General features: G+C 39.6%; 1 protein-coding gene across 1 annotated transcript in view; it reads left to right on the forward strand.

Moving 5' to 3' along the window:
• Window positions 1-11,302: 11,302 nt before the first annotated feature.
• Window positions 11,303-17,764, forward strand: part of ALDH1A1 (aldehyde dehydrogenase 1 family member A1) — a 52,370-nt gene continuing 45,908 nt past the window's right edge. Inside the window, exon 1 of the mRNA XM_032306349.1 lies at window positions 11,303-11,415. Within this exon, the coding sequence (XP_032162240.1) occupies window positions 11,350-11,415 (66 nt within the window). The 5' untranslated portion in view covers window positions 11,303-11,349. The remainder of the gene's footprint in view (window positions 11,416-17,764) is intronic.

Here is a 17,764-nt window from a genome sequence, read left to right on the forward strand (position 1 = left end):
AAGGCTGAGACATCTCCAAAACTAATGAAGGTCATAAAACTCAGATTTAGCTATCAAAATAAACCCCTAAGGGGATAAAAATAAAATCTACATTTAGACATATCGTAGAAAAAATGAAAATATCATGAAAAAAGCAGAGAGGAGAGTACATATAAATGACTGACAGAAAAAAAAAAAAAGCTGCCAATACAGAATTATTACTTAACCTAAATTTTCAGTCAAGAACATTTCATTGAAAAAAATGGAAGCATTTTCTTAGTAACTGATTCTGATAATGGCAGAACAAGTATTTTGGGCTGGACCCTCCATTGAAGAACAATGAGAATATCTGGACAAAATATTTATTTAAATCTCTAGTAGACAGAAATTGCTAACCAGATGGTGAAATGCTCTCAGGGCAGATTCAAGGGCCAGATGAAAGTCCCGAGAAGGAAGCCCACTGTTTGGGCAACCTTTACATTGGGGCATTTCCTGACTGCAGATCCCTGAATATCTGAGAGAGAGGATATTGCCCATTGGACAGTCTGGTGGTTCTTAGCCCAGAGCCTGCAGAGAAGGGAAGAATAGCTTTATTGAAACCCTTCTACTTTGATGCTAGAATATGGGAGCCCAGAGCTATTTGGGGAAACCTGGAAATACTAGGAATCTAGCAATAGCAAGTACACATATTCTTTGGGAGAAGATAATGTCATCATAGGTCTCTAATCATTTCTACAAGCACACTTTTCAATCTAATGCCTAGCACCAAATAGCTAGCAGAGCCAGAAGAGGAGGAGACAAAGAACAAAGGACAAAATGTATTTCTTGGTGCAGAGGTTTGAGATTGGGGGATTATCAGACATAGACTTGAAAAGATCTATATTTAAAAGACAAAAATGAAAATTTCATAAGACTTGGAAACTAACAAGAGGATAATAAAGGAATAAATCTTGAAATAAAAATGGCCATTATCAAAAGCCGACTAGGTGAATTATTTAATAAGAATTGGACACAAATAAAGGAAGCATCAGTAAATTCATTAGGATAGAAGAAATTCTCCTTAATGAAGCCCAGACAGACAAAACAATGAAAAGTGAAGATTACTAAAGGATATAGTGACACGATCTATAAACATGGCTGGAGTCCCAGAAGGAAGAAGATTCACTGCAAACCAAATGGAAATCCCAGAAAGATTTTGTGGAAATTGACAAACTGGTTCTAAAATTAATGTAGAAACAAACAGGATCTAGCCAAGACAACTTTGAAAAAGAACAACATTTGAGGGACAACACGGTCTGATTTTCAGACTCGTTATAAAGCAACAGTTAGTACAACAGTGTGATGATGGTCTAAAGACAAAGAGATTAATGGACCAGAATAGAGAGTCCAGGAATAAACCTACATATAGGCAGACAGTTGATTTTCTACAGAGCTACATAGGCAACCCCATAGAAAAGGAATAGTTTTTTCAACAAATGGTACCGGCACATTTGGATAAATTCATATGTCATTGTTGGTAGTGTTTCCTTTTTTAAAAAAAGATCATTATCTGCAAGCACGTACCATTTTTTAATCAAAACATTTTTGTGTCTTTTTTTCTCTTTTCTTTCTCAGTCTTACAAAGGATTCCATCTTCTTATTTTGTTCAAAAGTCAAATCTTTAGCTTTGTTGACTTTCTCTATTTTGTCTCTTTTTTTCCCATTTAATTCATGCCTATCTTTGCCCTCACTACATCTTCTTTCTACTTCTTTTAGGCATATACTGCTGTGGATTTCTTAGCTACTTAAAGTGAACAATTCATTCCATTTGAAAAGTTTTCTTTGACCGAATTTTCAGGAACAAAAATTTCCTTTGAAGTATCTTTTTTCTTTTTTCTTTTCTTTTATTTTTCTTTTTATTGGGCTTCCCAGATTTTAATACATGGTAATGTTATTATTGTACACTTCTGAGCAGACTATTGTTTTCATTCCCAAGGTAAGTCATCAAATGGAAATCCAATTTAGCTTTATCTCCTGCATGCAAGGATTTTTTAATATTAGAAAAAACCATAAATGTACCTGACAACATACAGAGTTAAAAAGAAAAAGATAGGTGCACCTGGGTGGTTCAGTGGGTTAAGCCTCTGCCTTTGGCTCAGGTCATGATCTCAAGGTCCTGGAATTGAGCCCCACATCAGGCTCCCTGCTGATGTCTCTGCCTGTCTCTCTGCCTACTTGTGATCTCTCTCTGCCTGTCTCTCTGCCTACTTGTGATCTCTCTCTCTGTCAAATAATAAATAAAACTTAAAAAAAAAAGAAGAAGAAAAAGATATATACAAAAAGCTAAGATGATATGAAAGGAAATAATTGTACAGCATTCAACACCTTCATAATAAAACAAAAGCTCTGAGTCAAGTAGGAATCAGAAGAACATTCTTTAAACTAATAATGAGTTTCTAAATATAAAAAAATGAAACCCATTGTAAAAATCAATCTAAATGATAAAACACTAGCCCATGCTGCAGAATTTGGAGCCTCAGGATCCTTTTCGATTGAAGGTGGAAGTATTGATTGATAGACCCACTTAGGCATTGTATCCCAAAGTTTAATATTCATATTCCTGAAGAACTAGCAAATCTGATTTCAGATATACAGTCAACAGAAATATACACAAGAATGCTTATAGAAACACTATTCACAATTGCAGATCCCCCAAAACCCATTATCAAAAGACTGGATGAGTAAACTCTGATCAGAAAGGTGTAAAAGAGTCGAAATGAAGGAACCACAGTGGTGTGCAGTAATGTGGATGACTCCTACCAACGTACCATTTCAGAAGAAAATAAGTTCGTTTTTATAAAGTTAGGAGTAACTTAAATTCATATACACACCACGTACATGTCATTCTTGGAGTACAGAGAGACACAAGAGAAGTCATCAAGAGAATAATGAAGATGGGTTTTATAATTCTCTCATCTGGGTGGGAAAGAGGAGACAAAGCAGTCAGATAAAGGACCACAAGTACCCATGTAAGTTATTTTCCAAGTATTTAATTTTACATATTTGCTTGCTAATGCTTATTGTCATTATATATAACTATTGATATACCCCCACCATACACACACACAAAGATGCATCTGAAGTTCTAAAGGAATCATTTCAGGGTCACAGCAAAAAACAGTAGACACACCTGGCTGGAATTTTGAAGATGTTCTAAGAAAGGAACTCTTTAGGGAAGCGTGGGCAGCCCACAAGGGGTACTGCAGACCCCAGAGCTGACTCATGTGAGAAGCCGTTACCACTCCTGAAAGCCTGAAGTTGCAAGAGGGAGAAATGGTGTTATTGGAGCCTGGGGAGCTGTAGAAGCCAAAGCTCCACAGGAGGGACACTCAGCAGAGCCTGCGGTCCTAGGAGGAAGACTCAGCCAGGCCAGAGTGTCATTCAGGCATAAAATAAGCAAGGCAGGAAGGGCTTTTCTCTCTTCCTGTACTTTATTCTTCTGTACCACCCCCCCCCCTTTCCTTTTAGTTGAACTAAATCAGAAGCAGTAGAGCTAGGTCTTGAGTCAAAGAGATGAAATGGATCTAGGATGGGAAACAATATCCAGTAAATCAACATGCATATAAACATTTAAATCAAATGTACCGACAATTGCGTGGATTTGGGGAGGCATGTAAACAAGTTTAAAGTGTCCCGAGAATTTGTCTTCACCAAGAAAAAGACTAAAGTCACCAATTATTAATTATACTTTGGAAGTAACAAAGTAAAACCTTTTATTTCTTAAGTAATCATTAAAATAACAGTAAAGACAATATATAATTCCCAACTTGAAAATAAAGAATTAATTTTTAAATTAATTAAAATGAATGTACACTAAATGTAAACTTAAAATTCAGGAGCACCTGGGTGGTCTCGGTTAAGTGGTTGAGCATCTGCCTTTGGCTCAGGTCATGATCCCAGAGTCCTGGGATTGAGCCCTACATAGGGGCTCCCTGCTCAGTGGGGAGCCTGCTTCTCCCTCTCCTCCCAGCTGTGCTCTCTGTCTCTCTCTCTCTCTCTCTCTCTCGAATACATAAATTTAAATCTTTAAAAAGAAATTTAAAGCAATGTAGTTAAAATTTAGTTTAATTTTAATGCTAACGTCTTAAGTTAATAATTTAAAATCAGTTTTAAAAAGAAGTCAAGAGAGAAGAACATAGAGTAGATAAGACCGAAGTATTTAGTAAGATGGTTGAATTTTTGTTTGTTTTTGGTAAGATGGGAGAATTTTTAAACATAAATTCATCAGTACATTATGTTACATGTGAATAAAGGAAATGACCCAATTAAAAGAAAACATTTGTAAGATTGCAAAAGTACATAAAACCCAACTATGGGCCATTTAAAGAGCAACATGCAACAGGGGCACCTGGGTGGCTCAGTCAGTTAAGTGTCTGCCTTTGGCTCAGGTCGTGGTCCCAGGGTCCTAGGGTTGAGCCCGTGTAGGGCTCCCTGCTTAGCAGGGAGGCTGCTTCTCCCTCTGCCCCCACCACTTGTGCTCGCTCTCTCCACTCAAATAAATAAAATATTTTTTTAAATTTTTTTTAAAAATTAGAAAAAAAAAGACACAAGAAACAAATGAAAAGAAATTAGAGAACTATATGCAACACAGATGCAGAAGCTGGGGGAAGTGTATTATGCAAACCCCAACCAAAGGAAAAGCTCTTGTAGGGATAATTTATCAAAGGAAATTCCAAGGCAAAAAGTATAGAGAGGAACAGGGAGAGCCTATCATGATAAAAAAAAAAAGAAAAGTTCAATTCCCTAGGAAGACAAAGTCATGCTACGTTTATAAGCACATAAAAATATAGCTGTACTAATATAAGCTGCCATGATTTGGGGGTTGTTTATTGCCAGCCAATAGAGAAACTAAGAAATGCACCTCAAAATAAATCATGAGTCAGGGAAGACATCACAATGAAAATGTGGAAGTATCTTTAATTGACCAAAAATGAAAATGCTATATCCAATCTTCTAGATGTTGCTAAAGACATGCAGAGAGGGAAATTTAGAGCTTTAAATGGAAGAAGGCTGAAAACCAAATGATCTAAGTATCCAGAAGTTAGAACCTTGAGAAAAGAGAATGGAAGAAACAGTGAGGTTATGAGCAGAAATTAATCAAACAAATAAACATTGAATAGGGCAATAACTATATAATTGTGATTCCTTTGGGATGGTGGAAAAAAAAATTATAACAGACATACAGCGTGTAGAACAGGAATAGAGAAATTTTGTGTGAGCTGGTGATTAAAGTTACGCATGCTTATAGGAGTGTTATGAGTGTGTTAAGAAGTCTAGGTTAACCAGCAAAAATACAAGAAAACAAGAAAAAAAGGCAAATTTTTGTTATTGTTGCTGTTGTACACTGAGTCCACGTGAAACAAATACACAGGCTCTTGAGTTTGGAAACCCAGTTAAATGACGATGTGACATGTAGCTTAGGTACCCAGCAAGCATCTGATATGTACAACCAGGGCCTGGAAAATGAGTTTGGAATGTGGTTCTAGATCTGGGTACATACACGCAACTTTAAAATACAGGAACAGATCCAAGCATCCAGATGCACTTGTCCCAGTGAAAGGATTATTGAAAAAAATTAACAGTTTTCACACACATTGTCATCTGTCGCATTTTATTTTTGCAATTGAATAAATATCCACTTATACAGCAACTGAAAGTGAAAGATTTTTAGGAGGTTGAGCACCTGAGAAGGCTCTACTCCATGGTACAAATGGGAGGCTTTCCTTTATTTGAATGTGAATATTTCAATATAAGCAATAAACCAGGATAAGGTGTAGAGTCGTGATCAATGACAGCAGCTGCCTTTTTGGCAGTCCTGCTTTCACTGATCTGTGTCTTTGGTTGCCAAGGTTGTTCTAACAAATTAACAAGTGTCCGCAAACTCGGTGGTCTTAAAGCAACACATATTTTTTTTTCCCCCAACTGCAAAGTTCAGAGGTCTGAAATCTGTCTCACTGGCCAATATCAAAGGGCCTGTTCCTCCCAGAGGCTCTATGGGAAGAGGCTCCTTGCATCTTCAGCTTCTGGAGGTGTGTTGCTTGTGTTCTTGGCTTCTGGTCTCTTCCGCCGTCAAAGCTGTCAGCTTCAGTGATCACATTGCCTTCTCCTTGTGTGGTCAAGTCTCCCTTGCTCTCTGCTTCAAGGGACATTTGTGATGACATTTAGTGCCTGCCCCGGTAATCCAGGATAATTTCTCATCTCAGGATCCTTAATCACATCTGCAAACTTTCCTTTACCATATGAGGTCAAATTCACAGATTCCAAGGATAACTTTGAGAGCCTCTATTCAAAGGGAAAATTATATAAAACCACAACCAAAGGAATCATGGGATCCTGCATAATTTCAGGATGTCAGGAATGACACTGGAATTGAAATTCAGTTATTTAGCTTTCCAAATGCTGAGGTCAAGGTCAAAGGTATATTATAGATTTTGGCCAAATCCAAAGGGTGAAGTATAATTTCTTAGCACCCCTACACAGTACACAGCTTTAACAACCTACTCTTTTTAAAATATTAAATTACAATATATTTCAAAAGTTTACCAGGCCCTTCCTCAATTATTTGTTTATTATCTGTGTATTTTGCTAAGCACAAACTACCTAACCATTTGGTATTTTTCTATTTTATAAATAATATATTAAAGACACTTGTTCATAACTTACATATATTTTTGGTTGTTTCCTTAAAATGAATTTCTAGAAGTAGAACAACTAAAACAAGGGTTTGAACACTTTTTTAAAAAGATTTTATTTATTTATTTGACAGAGCTCACAAGTAGGCAGAGCAGCAGGCAGAGGGGGTGGGGAAGCAGGCTCCCTGCTGAGCAAAGAACCCAATTCGGGGCTTGATCCCAGGACATTGAGACCATGACCTGAGCTGAAGACAGAGGCTTAACCCTCTGAGCCACCCAGGTGCCCCATGGGTTCAAACATTTTTTTATTTAAAATTTTGATATAATGCATAAGTGCTATTGAGCTCTGACCAAAACTGTAGGAAAAGGGCCATTTCTCTGGGCTTTTAACAAGTACTGTGACTAGCATGAAAAAAATGTCCTTCATCTCATAGAAATGCCAACCTATTGCTTATATATTTCACAATTCTTAATTATGTTTATTGGAGCTATATTTGGGTGAGAGCACTCTCTGAGAAAATTTTTTTTACCTACGATTACAATTTAAATCACCGGTTAGATTCACTTGCACTTCTGGATTTCCTTTAAAATTATGCTGTCTGTATGATTTGCTTGCATCAAGTTCAAAAATCAGGGTTATAAAAGAATGTAAGGCATTCGAAGTTAGGATATGGGTGATATCCCAGTTTAGGGTGAGGAAAAAGAGGATAAGTGTGGAAAGGAGGAACAGCGTGGTCTTTGGGGGTTGCCGATACTGTCCTATTCTGACCCGAGTGGTGGTGGTTTTCTTTTGTTCCTTTTATGATTATTTATTGAGATGTACACTTCCTATTTTTGTAGTTTTTTTCTGTATGGCATATTTGACTTGAAAATATTTTTCAAAAATGTTTAAAAAGTAAAAAAGCAAGAACACGACCCTCACCACTCCTGTGTTCACTCTGTTTAGGACACAGCCTCCCCTGCTTACTGTTCATAGAATCTCTGCTCCAAAATCTGATCACTCACGTGAATCTAGTCTTTCAACTACAGGATTGGATTAAATGTTATGTAAATTGCACATTTATCAGGAGGAAAAGAAGGGTTGTGTCTAAGAAAACTATGCATAAATTTGAGTGCTAGGCAAACACCCAACCTTCCCAGTGGTTAAACACATTACTCTATGATCTGTGCACAAGACAACCGTAAAACGATACAGGAAATGTCCTAAAACTCTCAAAGTCACCTACATTCAGATTGCCTCAAAAGTGCCATTAGTGTCCTGAATTTCTCTCTCCACTTTGAGGAAACAAGCCCACTGTGAATGCTGTGTAAGGCTATTCCAAACTGTGGGAGCTGACCCAGTGCTAAGAAACGTCTTCAGCCCTGTAAAGTTTAGCAAAGACCTATTTCAATTAAAATCATGATCTTACGGAGGCCTTTGTCTACTGATTGTTTTAGTGCCTTTACTAACTGATATCAGAGAAGAGGGGCATTGGCCCTACTGTTAGTAACACAAAATGAAGAGGAAACAACAATAGGGTACGTGAAGAGCAGGAGAAATCAGGAGTGAGGAGATAATGCTAATTGGAGAAGAATGGCAGATAAGCAGAAGTCAGCCTGTAACACGCAGGACAAGGTACTCACAGGCTGCCTCCCACCTCCATTGTTAACGCCAGCATGCCAACCAAGGACAGATGCTGTCCCCCAGGCAAGACCAGCTTTTCCCAAATTGTTAAAGCCCAACTGCGCCCAAGAACAATGCGGTGTCTGCTGAAATTGAGGTGATCAAAGGCAAAGGGATCTTTCCATCTCTGGCTTAACCAACCGGCAGACTCATCCAGCCATGCTTGAGGCAACACTGAAGAGATGGGGAAGGGACATCGCTGAGCAAGAGAAATTGAGCTCCAGCAAAGTGATCCTGGATTTTGAGATCAGGCAATGTAAAAAGAAGCTCTTTTTATTTCACCATATAATTACGCTTGTTTTAACAAATTTGAGTGGCTTCTATTTCAATAGAAATAGAAATGGTTGGGGTCGGCTCCATTATCTTTTCAGCGACTGAGCCTTGCGTGGAACTCGAGAGAGAGATTCCTTTTGAAAGGAGAGAGTGGTTTCAGCAACGGTTGAAGTCATGGTTTGTGTGTTCCTTGGCATCATGACAGCTTTCCAGAAAGGGCTGGAAGAAGTTAGATGCAAGAGAAGAATCAATTATGCTTCTCTTTCTCTCCCACTGCTCTGCCCCCATGTGTGTGCATGTGTAATTTAGCTTGCCCGTAAGGAGGATTGGAAGATCAAACATCTTTTGTCTATCACTCCCAAATTCAAGTCCATACATACAAAAATACAATAAAAATACCCAGCCCTGGGCGCAGTCTTGACGTGGATCTCTTTTGGCCCTGTGCTTTCAGCAAAGTCATGTGGGGTGTGCGAGGGACAGAGTGGTCAGGTAAAGCCTTCCATCCATGCCACTGTTTCTGGGAACACACTATTCTACAAGACAAGCTTTAGGGACAGGGACAGGATGACCACCGACTTCAAAAATAGAGACCTCAGGCCCTGTGGTTTCTGGGCAGAAACAAAACAAAACAAAACCTGCCCCTCAAGGAAGATTAAGATGGGAGAATTCCTGATTCTAATCACTGTGTTTTACCCTTAAAAACTACTTGGTAAATATCTGTTGAAATTAAATGGACAGGGATGGTAACCTGTTTCCCAAGCTGTTTCCTTTACCTACCTTCGGTCATGTCTGATGTAAAAGGAAACATTCTTAGGTAATTCATTATTCAGTGCAACGGAGTCAAGGATGAGAGCATGCGGGTAGTGAGGCGACACGCCGAGAGCGTCAGGAGGCTTTGCGCTTTCACTGTCCGGCCATGAAATGGACCAGCGTTTGGATCCACGGACAACTGCGAAGCTGGAAGAGGGAGACAGCAGCAAAACCCAGCTGTCTGGGCACAGCCGGAGCTCCGCTCTGCAAGTTACATAACAGCTGTTGTGTAATTGTGCATTTAACTCAAAACACATTTCTAAAAGGCAAAACAATTCGGTTTTCCCAAAAGAAAGGAATGGAGAGCAAGAGAATGAAGGAGGGATGGAGAAAGAGGGCAGAAAGTTGAAAGAACACAGACGTTTCTACCTGGCCTTCAAGCAGGAGGTGCAGGGGAGGCACGGTCCTTGGAGACGGGTGGCTTAGGAATTGGGGGCTGGCCCATGAGCCAGAGCTGGGCTGCCTCCTGTTTTTGTAAATTAAATGTTATTGGAAAGCACCTATACCCTTTAATGTATCCATTGTCTATCGTTTCGTTCATGTAGAGTCGAGTAAGTTACAACAGAAACCATCTGGCCTAGAAAATATTTTCTCTTTTACAAAGTTTGCTGACCCTACTCTTAGATGAATGAAAGGGCTAATAACCGTAAGTGTCCGTGAGAGCAACTAGTCACTTAGGGAACCCGCCTGGGAAATGAAATTCTGGTTTTGCACTTGTTAGATCTGTGATCTTAAGCAAGCTACTTGCTGTCTCTTTATCTGTAGAATGGGGAACCAAGTAAAAATGGAAAACTGACCCAAAAAACTGTGTCTGATTTGGAACAACTACTCACTGAACCTTCATTTCGCTATCTAAATCCCATACTGGGGGGAGCTGGCAATTTTCCCTGGGGGAAAAAATAATTGTGGTTCTTAACTCTCAGTAATCAGAATTAAGAGTATCCACAGTTTTCCATCATGTTCCTATTGTAACTTTTGGTTCAGCTTCAATACAATAAAGTTTTGTGTTTAACATGGGAGGAGTACAGTTAAACATTCTTTTTTTAACAATCCCAGCTTGAAACACTCATTTTTAAGAAATTGAATTCCTTAGGGTCTGGTTTAAATCTTTTTGCACCATTGCCTGTATCAGTCATTGATAAATATAGTCAGCTTCCCAAAACTTAGGTTGGTTTCGTTTTAGATGGTTTTAAGAGACGATATTGCCATCTTGCTGTTGTGGTGACTGTGTGTGAAAGTGGACTCCAAGATCTGTAAAAATCCTGCTGACTTTTCTATTCCCCCATGTAACATAATGATCATGTAGAGCCTGTGAAATCACAGTGGGTCTGCTTACCCACTGATAATACACTCCACTGGTCAGATCTTGTGAAGCTGACTTGGGTCTGTCCAGAAGGGCTCTCTTCCCACCCTGCTTTTCTGGGACTGGGCTAAATTCGCTGACAGCATTGTCCTGAAGACACCTGGCCAGGGACCTCTCCTCACCAGCGCCTGCTGAGAACAAGTGCCCTTCGAGACTCTTTTTCAATCCTCAGATTCTCCGAGTCCAAGTCTGTCAGAGCGAGGAAAGTTTCCCAGTGGCATAAAAAGCCTGAAAAGCCAAAAAATCATAACTGGCCTTAGTGGCCAGAGCAGCTGCCCTGCATATCCTTATCGCAGGTTTCGGCTTTGTAAATTAATTCGTCTGCAAATAGTGCCCTGTCTCCAGCTGCAGTTTAAACGCTGGAGAGCTGGTTTCTTAAGGATTTAAGTTTAAAGTCAAGGGCTTCCTGCCCTAGGTGTTACAAATAAGTAGTGTCGTTTTCTTTTCGCTCTGAGTTGGCTCATCCAATCATAGTCCGGTATGCAAATAGACCTTAGCCCGTGCAGATAAAAAGGAACAAATAAAGCCAAGTGCTCTATCAGAACCAAATCGCTGAGCCTGTCACCTGTGTTCCAGGAGCTGAACCAGAAATGTCGTCCTCAGGCATGCCAGACTTACCTGTCCCACTCACCAATTTGACATATAAATATACGAAGGTTAGTACAATTTATATTTGCTGCTTTGCCTCTCAGGTTTATGAAAACGACATGTGCTGAAAGCATAAAAGGTCAATGTGAGTAAACTTGGGCAATGAGCCCTTTGCAAATACAAAAATAAAAGGCTTGCAGAATGCAGGTTTGGGTTTAGTGTCTTGATCAAATAATGATTTCTAAATTGTATCAGGCAATGTTTCATAAGTTTATTTCTTAAAATATGTCTAAGTGAAAGGAATTCTCTTCTGTGTGAAGGGTTCTTGCCCCAGGGTTCAGTGGACTTTTCTATGCAGTTCTATTAACTTCAGCATTGCTCAGCATATATGATAAGAGAAGCAAGTACTTACTAGAGAAGCTTATTAGAAAGAGCCAAACAAATAGGAAGTGATTTTCTTTTTTTTTTTTTTTTTAAGAAAAGGAGAAACCCCATGCTGAAGTAACATGACTTTTCTATATGTTTAGTGAGTGCCAAAATCGAAGGACTTACCTCTGATAATTTGATGAAAGCTCCTGTTTCAAAAACTCCAAATGGACCTGCATTGTTTAGCCTATTTGGGGCAAAGAAAGCATTCTTACTTCTCTCTTCAGCAAGTTTGTTGCCATTGGAGCAGATGCATAATTGTTAACTGATAAATATTTAGAGAAACAAGAGCAGGAGCCAGATCCAGACTTAAAAAATCCACAGGCTAGGGAGAACGAGGAAATGGATCCTATTTGAGCCGTTCGAAAGTATCCCTGAACTTTTGTTTCACATTGTTTTATGCCTGCTTTCCTGTCAGAGTCTAGAACTCCCAGGAAAAGAGATAAAACAAGCAAACAAACCAATCTGAACAAAATCACTTAAAATTGGTTCTATGGTACACTGCAGAAAGCAAGGTAAGAAAGGAACCCTTTCCATCTCAGGAAGAGCCATTTTGCCTTCTGAATTAGCCAATGAAAAATCAAGAGCAGTATAATTTCATGATAAAGTGAAAGCCCCGCTAGTATTTATTTACTCCCTTACTTGTAACCATGGATGGTTTTGAAATCCTAAGGTCAGTTATATTTTCATTTTCATAAGCACAACAAATGAGGAAGTTGCTCAGCTGACTGGTTCTTTTCCTTAGGAAAGTGTCTGCAGAGATCAGATTGTGCCTTTAACATGGTTGGTCAGCAGCAATAAAGTGTAGTAAGGTATTATCTTTATGAGGTTTTATTAAAAAGGAAAACATTTTTTATTCCTTTAATTTTATTCCAAATGAGAACAAATGAGTCCATACCCTCCAACAATTTGCCCTTGGTAAAGGTTTGCCTGAAAAGATGACAAGACTCCAGTCTTCCCAACTTTCTTACTCCAAATTGGTCATTCACAAGAAATTTCAATCTAAAGCAAGTACATTTAAGAATGCATTTCATAAACGTCAAAATCATTGGCAAAGACTGAAAGTTATCTCATACTATTACTACAGAGTCTTTTCTTTTTTTCTGTGATACTACTTGGAAAGATATTGTGGTAATCTGAATGTCACATTTTTAAAAATTTGGCTTTGCTGAAGTTTGCAGTCTTCTACGTGTATCTTGAGGAAGCTCTAAAGTGAAGTGTTCTCTCTACTAAATTATGTTTCATTGGGTAGCTATAAATTGAGCATGTAAGAAACAGTAACGAACAAATGAGATGGTCCTTAAAATCTAGCATACAAACACAGACCTAGTGATCCTTTAACACAGAGAGATGGTTTCAAGATTGGAATCCGCTGTTCACTTCAAAGCCATTAGACAAGAACACCCTCTAAGGAAAATGATGGACCTAAGTGTTGAAAAGAAGGCACAATTCAAAAAGCAGCCATTTGCTTTTGCGTTTAGGAACTTTCAGGGTAGAAACACCCAATGCAAGTGAGTGAATCTCTATAAATCTGTTCTGCTCAGATAGCATTTTATTGTCTGATTTATTGGTTACAGCATTTTCACACTTGGGAGGACACCAGTTATGTATGTAATTAAATCTAAATGGGTGAGCTTTTTCAAATGTCTTTGCATTTGCTTTTTACTATGCCCCACTGAAGAATTGTATTGGATTTGCACTTGCAAGAGGGGTTGGAAAAATGACAGTTATTCACTAAGTTTCCTGGTTGCAAACCAAGTAAGCAAGGATTTTATAGTGTCTGTGGAATTCTCTTCTAGGGCCGGCCCCTAAACTCTGTATTATTTTTCTCTTACTATGTTAATGTCCTTCGTTATTACCACTAGAAATATACTGGTCGTTGGGGCAAGGAGGTGGGAAGAAACAAGCAGGGTTGATAACAGAAAATTACTCTAGCTATGGTAGAACTGCACGCTCTCAAATGGGAGACTGCTTTTCACCCGAACAAAAGAAGTCATTGTTACATATCTTTTATGACTTATTCTCTAGTACAGTCTGATTATGTTTTTATTGTTGTTGGGTGGATAAAACAGAGATTAAGGTTAAGAAATAGTTTCTAAAATGATACAAATGTTTTTAGGATTTAAAACCTCAATAACATCATTATAAATCCACATAAACTTGGATCCCATTTCTAGGGTTGTTTTTCACCCTTCCCAGCTCTGAATGAATCCCGCATCTGCTAGCTCATCCATTTTACTGAGCCTTTAAATGAAGAGCTTCTTCAAAACCTATGTGATCACTGGGCAAACTACATTACCTTTCTCTGCCTTGGTTTCCTTATGTATAAAATGCGAATAATAAAGATCCTAATTTCCTAAGGTGGATGAAAGCGTTAAATGAGTTTTAGTGCATATAAACCATTTGAAATCGTGCCTGGCCCATGGGAAGTGATTGATTAACATTGGCTGCCCTGGTCCTATTTATTTTTCTGAATTCTTTCCAATTTTCCAGAAACCTCTTTTAATCCTCTTTCCGAGACCTGTCTCCTCATGAGTGTTCCTCTCATCTCGTTCTTTTCTTCTAGTTTTCCTGCCATTCTTTCTTGCACAGCCATGCCCCACCTGACAAGGATTTCATTGGTGAGAAGTTCTGAGAGTTTATCCAGGATTTCAGGGATCAAAAATTTTATCTTAAAGGATTCGGTAACTTTGTTTTCCATTCTCCCTTTACAACAGTTTTTTGTTTTGCTTTGTTTTTTACCTTAATAAAAAAAAGAAAAACAGAAAATTCAAGAAGACAAGCTTTCTCAGACAGGATTAAAACCCCCAACATATTTTACTTAACTCCTAAACTTAACTCATTAAACAATAAGATGTTCCTACTAGAAAAGATTTTCATATGCTAATGACATTTTATAAACTGACAGATTCAGGCCCATACACTCAGGAAACAATTATAGCTAAAATTCATTGTGTTTCCTCTTTAGCAATGACTGCTTATTTGCAATGACTCTATTTACTTCTCATGATAACCCTATGGGGAGTTTCCTCCTCCTGTTTTGTAGATGAGGAGACTGAGGAACAGAGTGGTTAAGTAACTTGCCTTAAATCATACAGCTAGAAAGTGACAAAACTAGACTTCAAACGGGGGTAGTCTGAACTCTCACACCAAGTAAGTGGCTTGTCTAAGATCAGTGTTGTTACATGGAGACGTGGACTTCCTGGAATCTTATTCTGGCCTTCTTTATTCCGACTCTCATTTGTCCATTCCTGATTCCTGGAGGGGACATGACCATGAGGCTTTCCAGCTGCCACTCAGCTGTTCCCAGGCCACCAGGAGGAAGTTGGTGGCCAACTTAGAAAAAGAGGAGAACAATAAGGAAGGCTGGAAGCAAACAGACATTCTGGTTTGACTGAAAAGGTGGGGTTTGGGCTGGGAGAGGCAGTGGTGTAGAGGATTTGGAAATAGGTGTGCCATTTCTATGGGAACTGTGTTTTTCTCAATTCCTGCAGAGTAATTTTTGGTTGGAGTAAGAGATTCCTTTCCTAGATTTCTGATAAGGTTGTTAAATACATTGCTGTTAAAGATATCTTTTTGATAGGGAAAAATGATGAATCCTGGCATATTATGCACTAGGCACCCTTATCGCCGTTTTAGATTCTTACAGCAAACAAATTCAGGCCACGTACATTTCCCACTACCCCATTCTCTTCACTCCCATCTCCTGTTTTTCCTTCCATATAGTTAACAAGTCACTGAATAACCACGCTGTGCTTGGTCATATGGTAGAAGAAGGCTAATAGGGTTTAGGGAGCTTATGTCCCTGGAAGGTGAAGAAAATAAGTAAGTACGCGCATACTTGATTCATAAATTATGATCAATGCTAAAGAGAGGACAACTGAAAGCTGAGAAATGAGGGGGAAGAGCTTTCTTTCCATGAGCTTTTAGGGAAGGGTTCTTTAAGAAAGGGACATTGAAGGGGAGCCTGAAGGATACAGAGCACAAAGTGACCCTCGAGAGCTGAGAAGGGGCAGGGAGACAAATATCCAAGGTAACGGCACATGCAAAAACTTTTGCAGGCGAGAGCCTGCTGTGTTCGCAGAATTATCCAAAGGGCTGCCACGAGTGTCGTAAAGTTGCCGTGGCTGTCGTAAAGTGAGAGAGGCGAAGAACAGACCAGCCGAGGCTGGAGATAGAGGCGGTGGCAAGTCTGGCCATAGCCTGGGTTTTGTAGGAGGGAAACCCCACCAAGGGGTGCTTCAAACAAGGCAGGACTTACGCCCAAAACCAAGCTGGTGGTGCCGAGGCACTGCTTTCACTCGGGAAACAATATTAACTCTCTTCTGACTGAAGCAGTATTTTGTTTGCTTTTGGTTTGGAAGCAGATGAACAAAGAGCCGGATGGCTGGGAGGTACAGTGGCTTAACAAGACAAGCCAGGCTTCGAGTTCCAGCCCTTCTACTTCTTTAATGCTATGACCTTGGCCAAGCTTCTAATCTTGAGTGTCAGTTCCCCTGTCTGTAAATTGGGAATAATAATAACTACCTGGGAAAGTGGCCTGAGAATTAAGTGAAGTAATTTGTGGAAAACGCCCAGTGCTTATTAGGCCCTTGGTGCGGGCTCTTTTTAACCCTCTACTGCCCAAGATGACTCCTACAGTTCTCAAATTATTCCACTCCCAATGTACTGGAATAAATACTTGCAACGCTTGCCGTAGTTTAAAACTGCTTTCATCTACTGATCTCATCTGAGGCTCATAATGAGCCACTGGAAGAGAGTTAGAACATGTTAGTTGTGTCCCATTTTAAAGCTGAGGAACCTGAGTTCAGAGATGCTAGGTGATTTGCTCCAGGTCCCACAGCCTTAGGAGGCGCATACTAAACATGGTGGTAGTAGTCGAATCCTACCGGATTGTAACAAGTGATTTCATACCGGTTGCTTCCTTTGTATCATTCATCCCTTACTCTGATTGAGAGAGTCGAAATTTGGATGATGAGGAAAGAGGTATGATCGGGGCACTAGATCCCCAGACAGATGATCCAACAGAGAGAAGATACTCTAGAGAAGCACTTTCCGAATCTGAATATGCATGTGAATCAGGAAGGTTTCTGGTTGAAATGCAAATTCTGATTCTCTTGGTCTGAGGTGAAGTACCAGATTCTGCATGTCTAACAGACTTCCAGATTCTGCTGATGCCACTCCAAGGGTGGTCTGTTGACCAGCAGCACAGGTCAGTAGTTTAGGGCCAACCTCACATTTTCACCAGCAGTCACCACCATCTAGTTGCTTAGGGGCCAGACTTCCTCCTTTTCTCAGAAACCCATTCCCACCCAGCCAGGTCAGATTCACTTACCTTCCCCTTCGGAGAGTGCCCGAGTCCAACAGGAACCAGACGGTAGCCGCAAACAGATGGTGAGACCAACCACTGAATTTTTTCCTGAGAGGTAACCCTTCACTACAAATGCAATGTTTTAGCTCATCTCCAAGGACTGGTGTCTTGGCAAATTCTTTTGTTCTCTGGCACCTGCCTGCCTCAAGGAACCTAATCAATAGCAATCCTAAAGTAAATAACCAATGCTCTGGAGATCCTATTAGCTCAGTTTCGTCAGGAGTCTCACTACTCCAAGCATTCACTTGATTTCTCTACACTGGACTTCACCTACTGAATTCGTCATTAGCCGCCTGCCAAAATGAGAGGGCTGGGTGGGAAAACTCTTAGGGTTTATGGGAAACAGCTCCTTTGAAGAGGAACTGAACCAAAAGTTAAGGTAATGCTTCTGAAATGCCATGTGTAATCCGTAGAATGATGTAGTACACATCTACATAGAGGAGTACAGACATTGATAAATGGTGATACACTGGTCTCAGAGTAGCAATTACCTGGCTTGGGGTGGCAGTGGTGGTAGTGGTGGTGGTTTGGGTTTTCATGACATGAGTATTACTGTGGCCAAATACCTTATACATTTCCTAGATTTAAGTAGCAGCATAGAGCCATGTTCAAAAGAACAG

The sequence above is a fragment of the Mustela erminea genome, chromosome 12, assembly GCF_009829155.1.
Source record: "Mustela erminea isolate mMusErm1 chromosome 12, mMusErm1.Pri, whole genome shotgun sequence".
Classification (NCBI taxonomy): domain Eukaryota; kingdom Metazoa; phylum Chordata; class Mammalia; order Carnivora; family Mustelidae; genus Mustela; species Mustela erminea.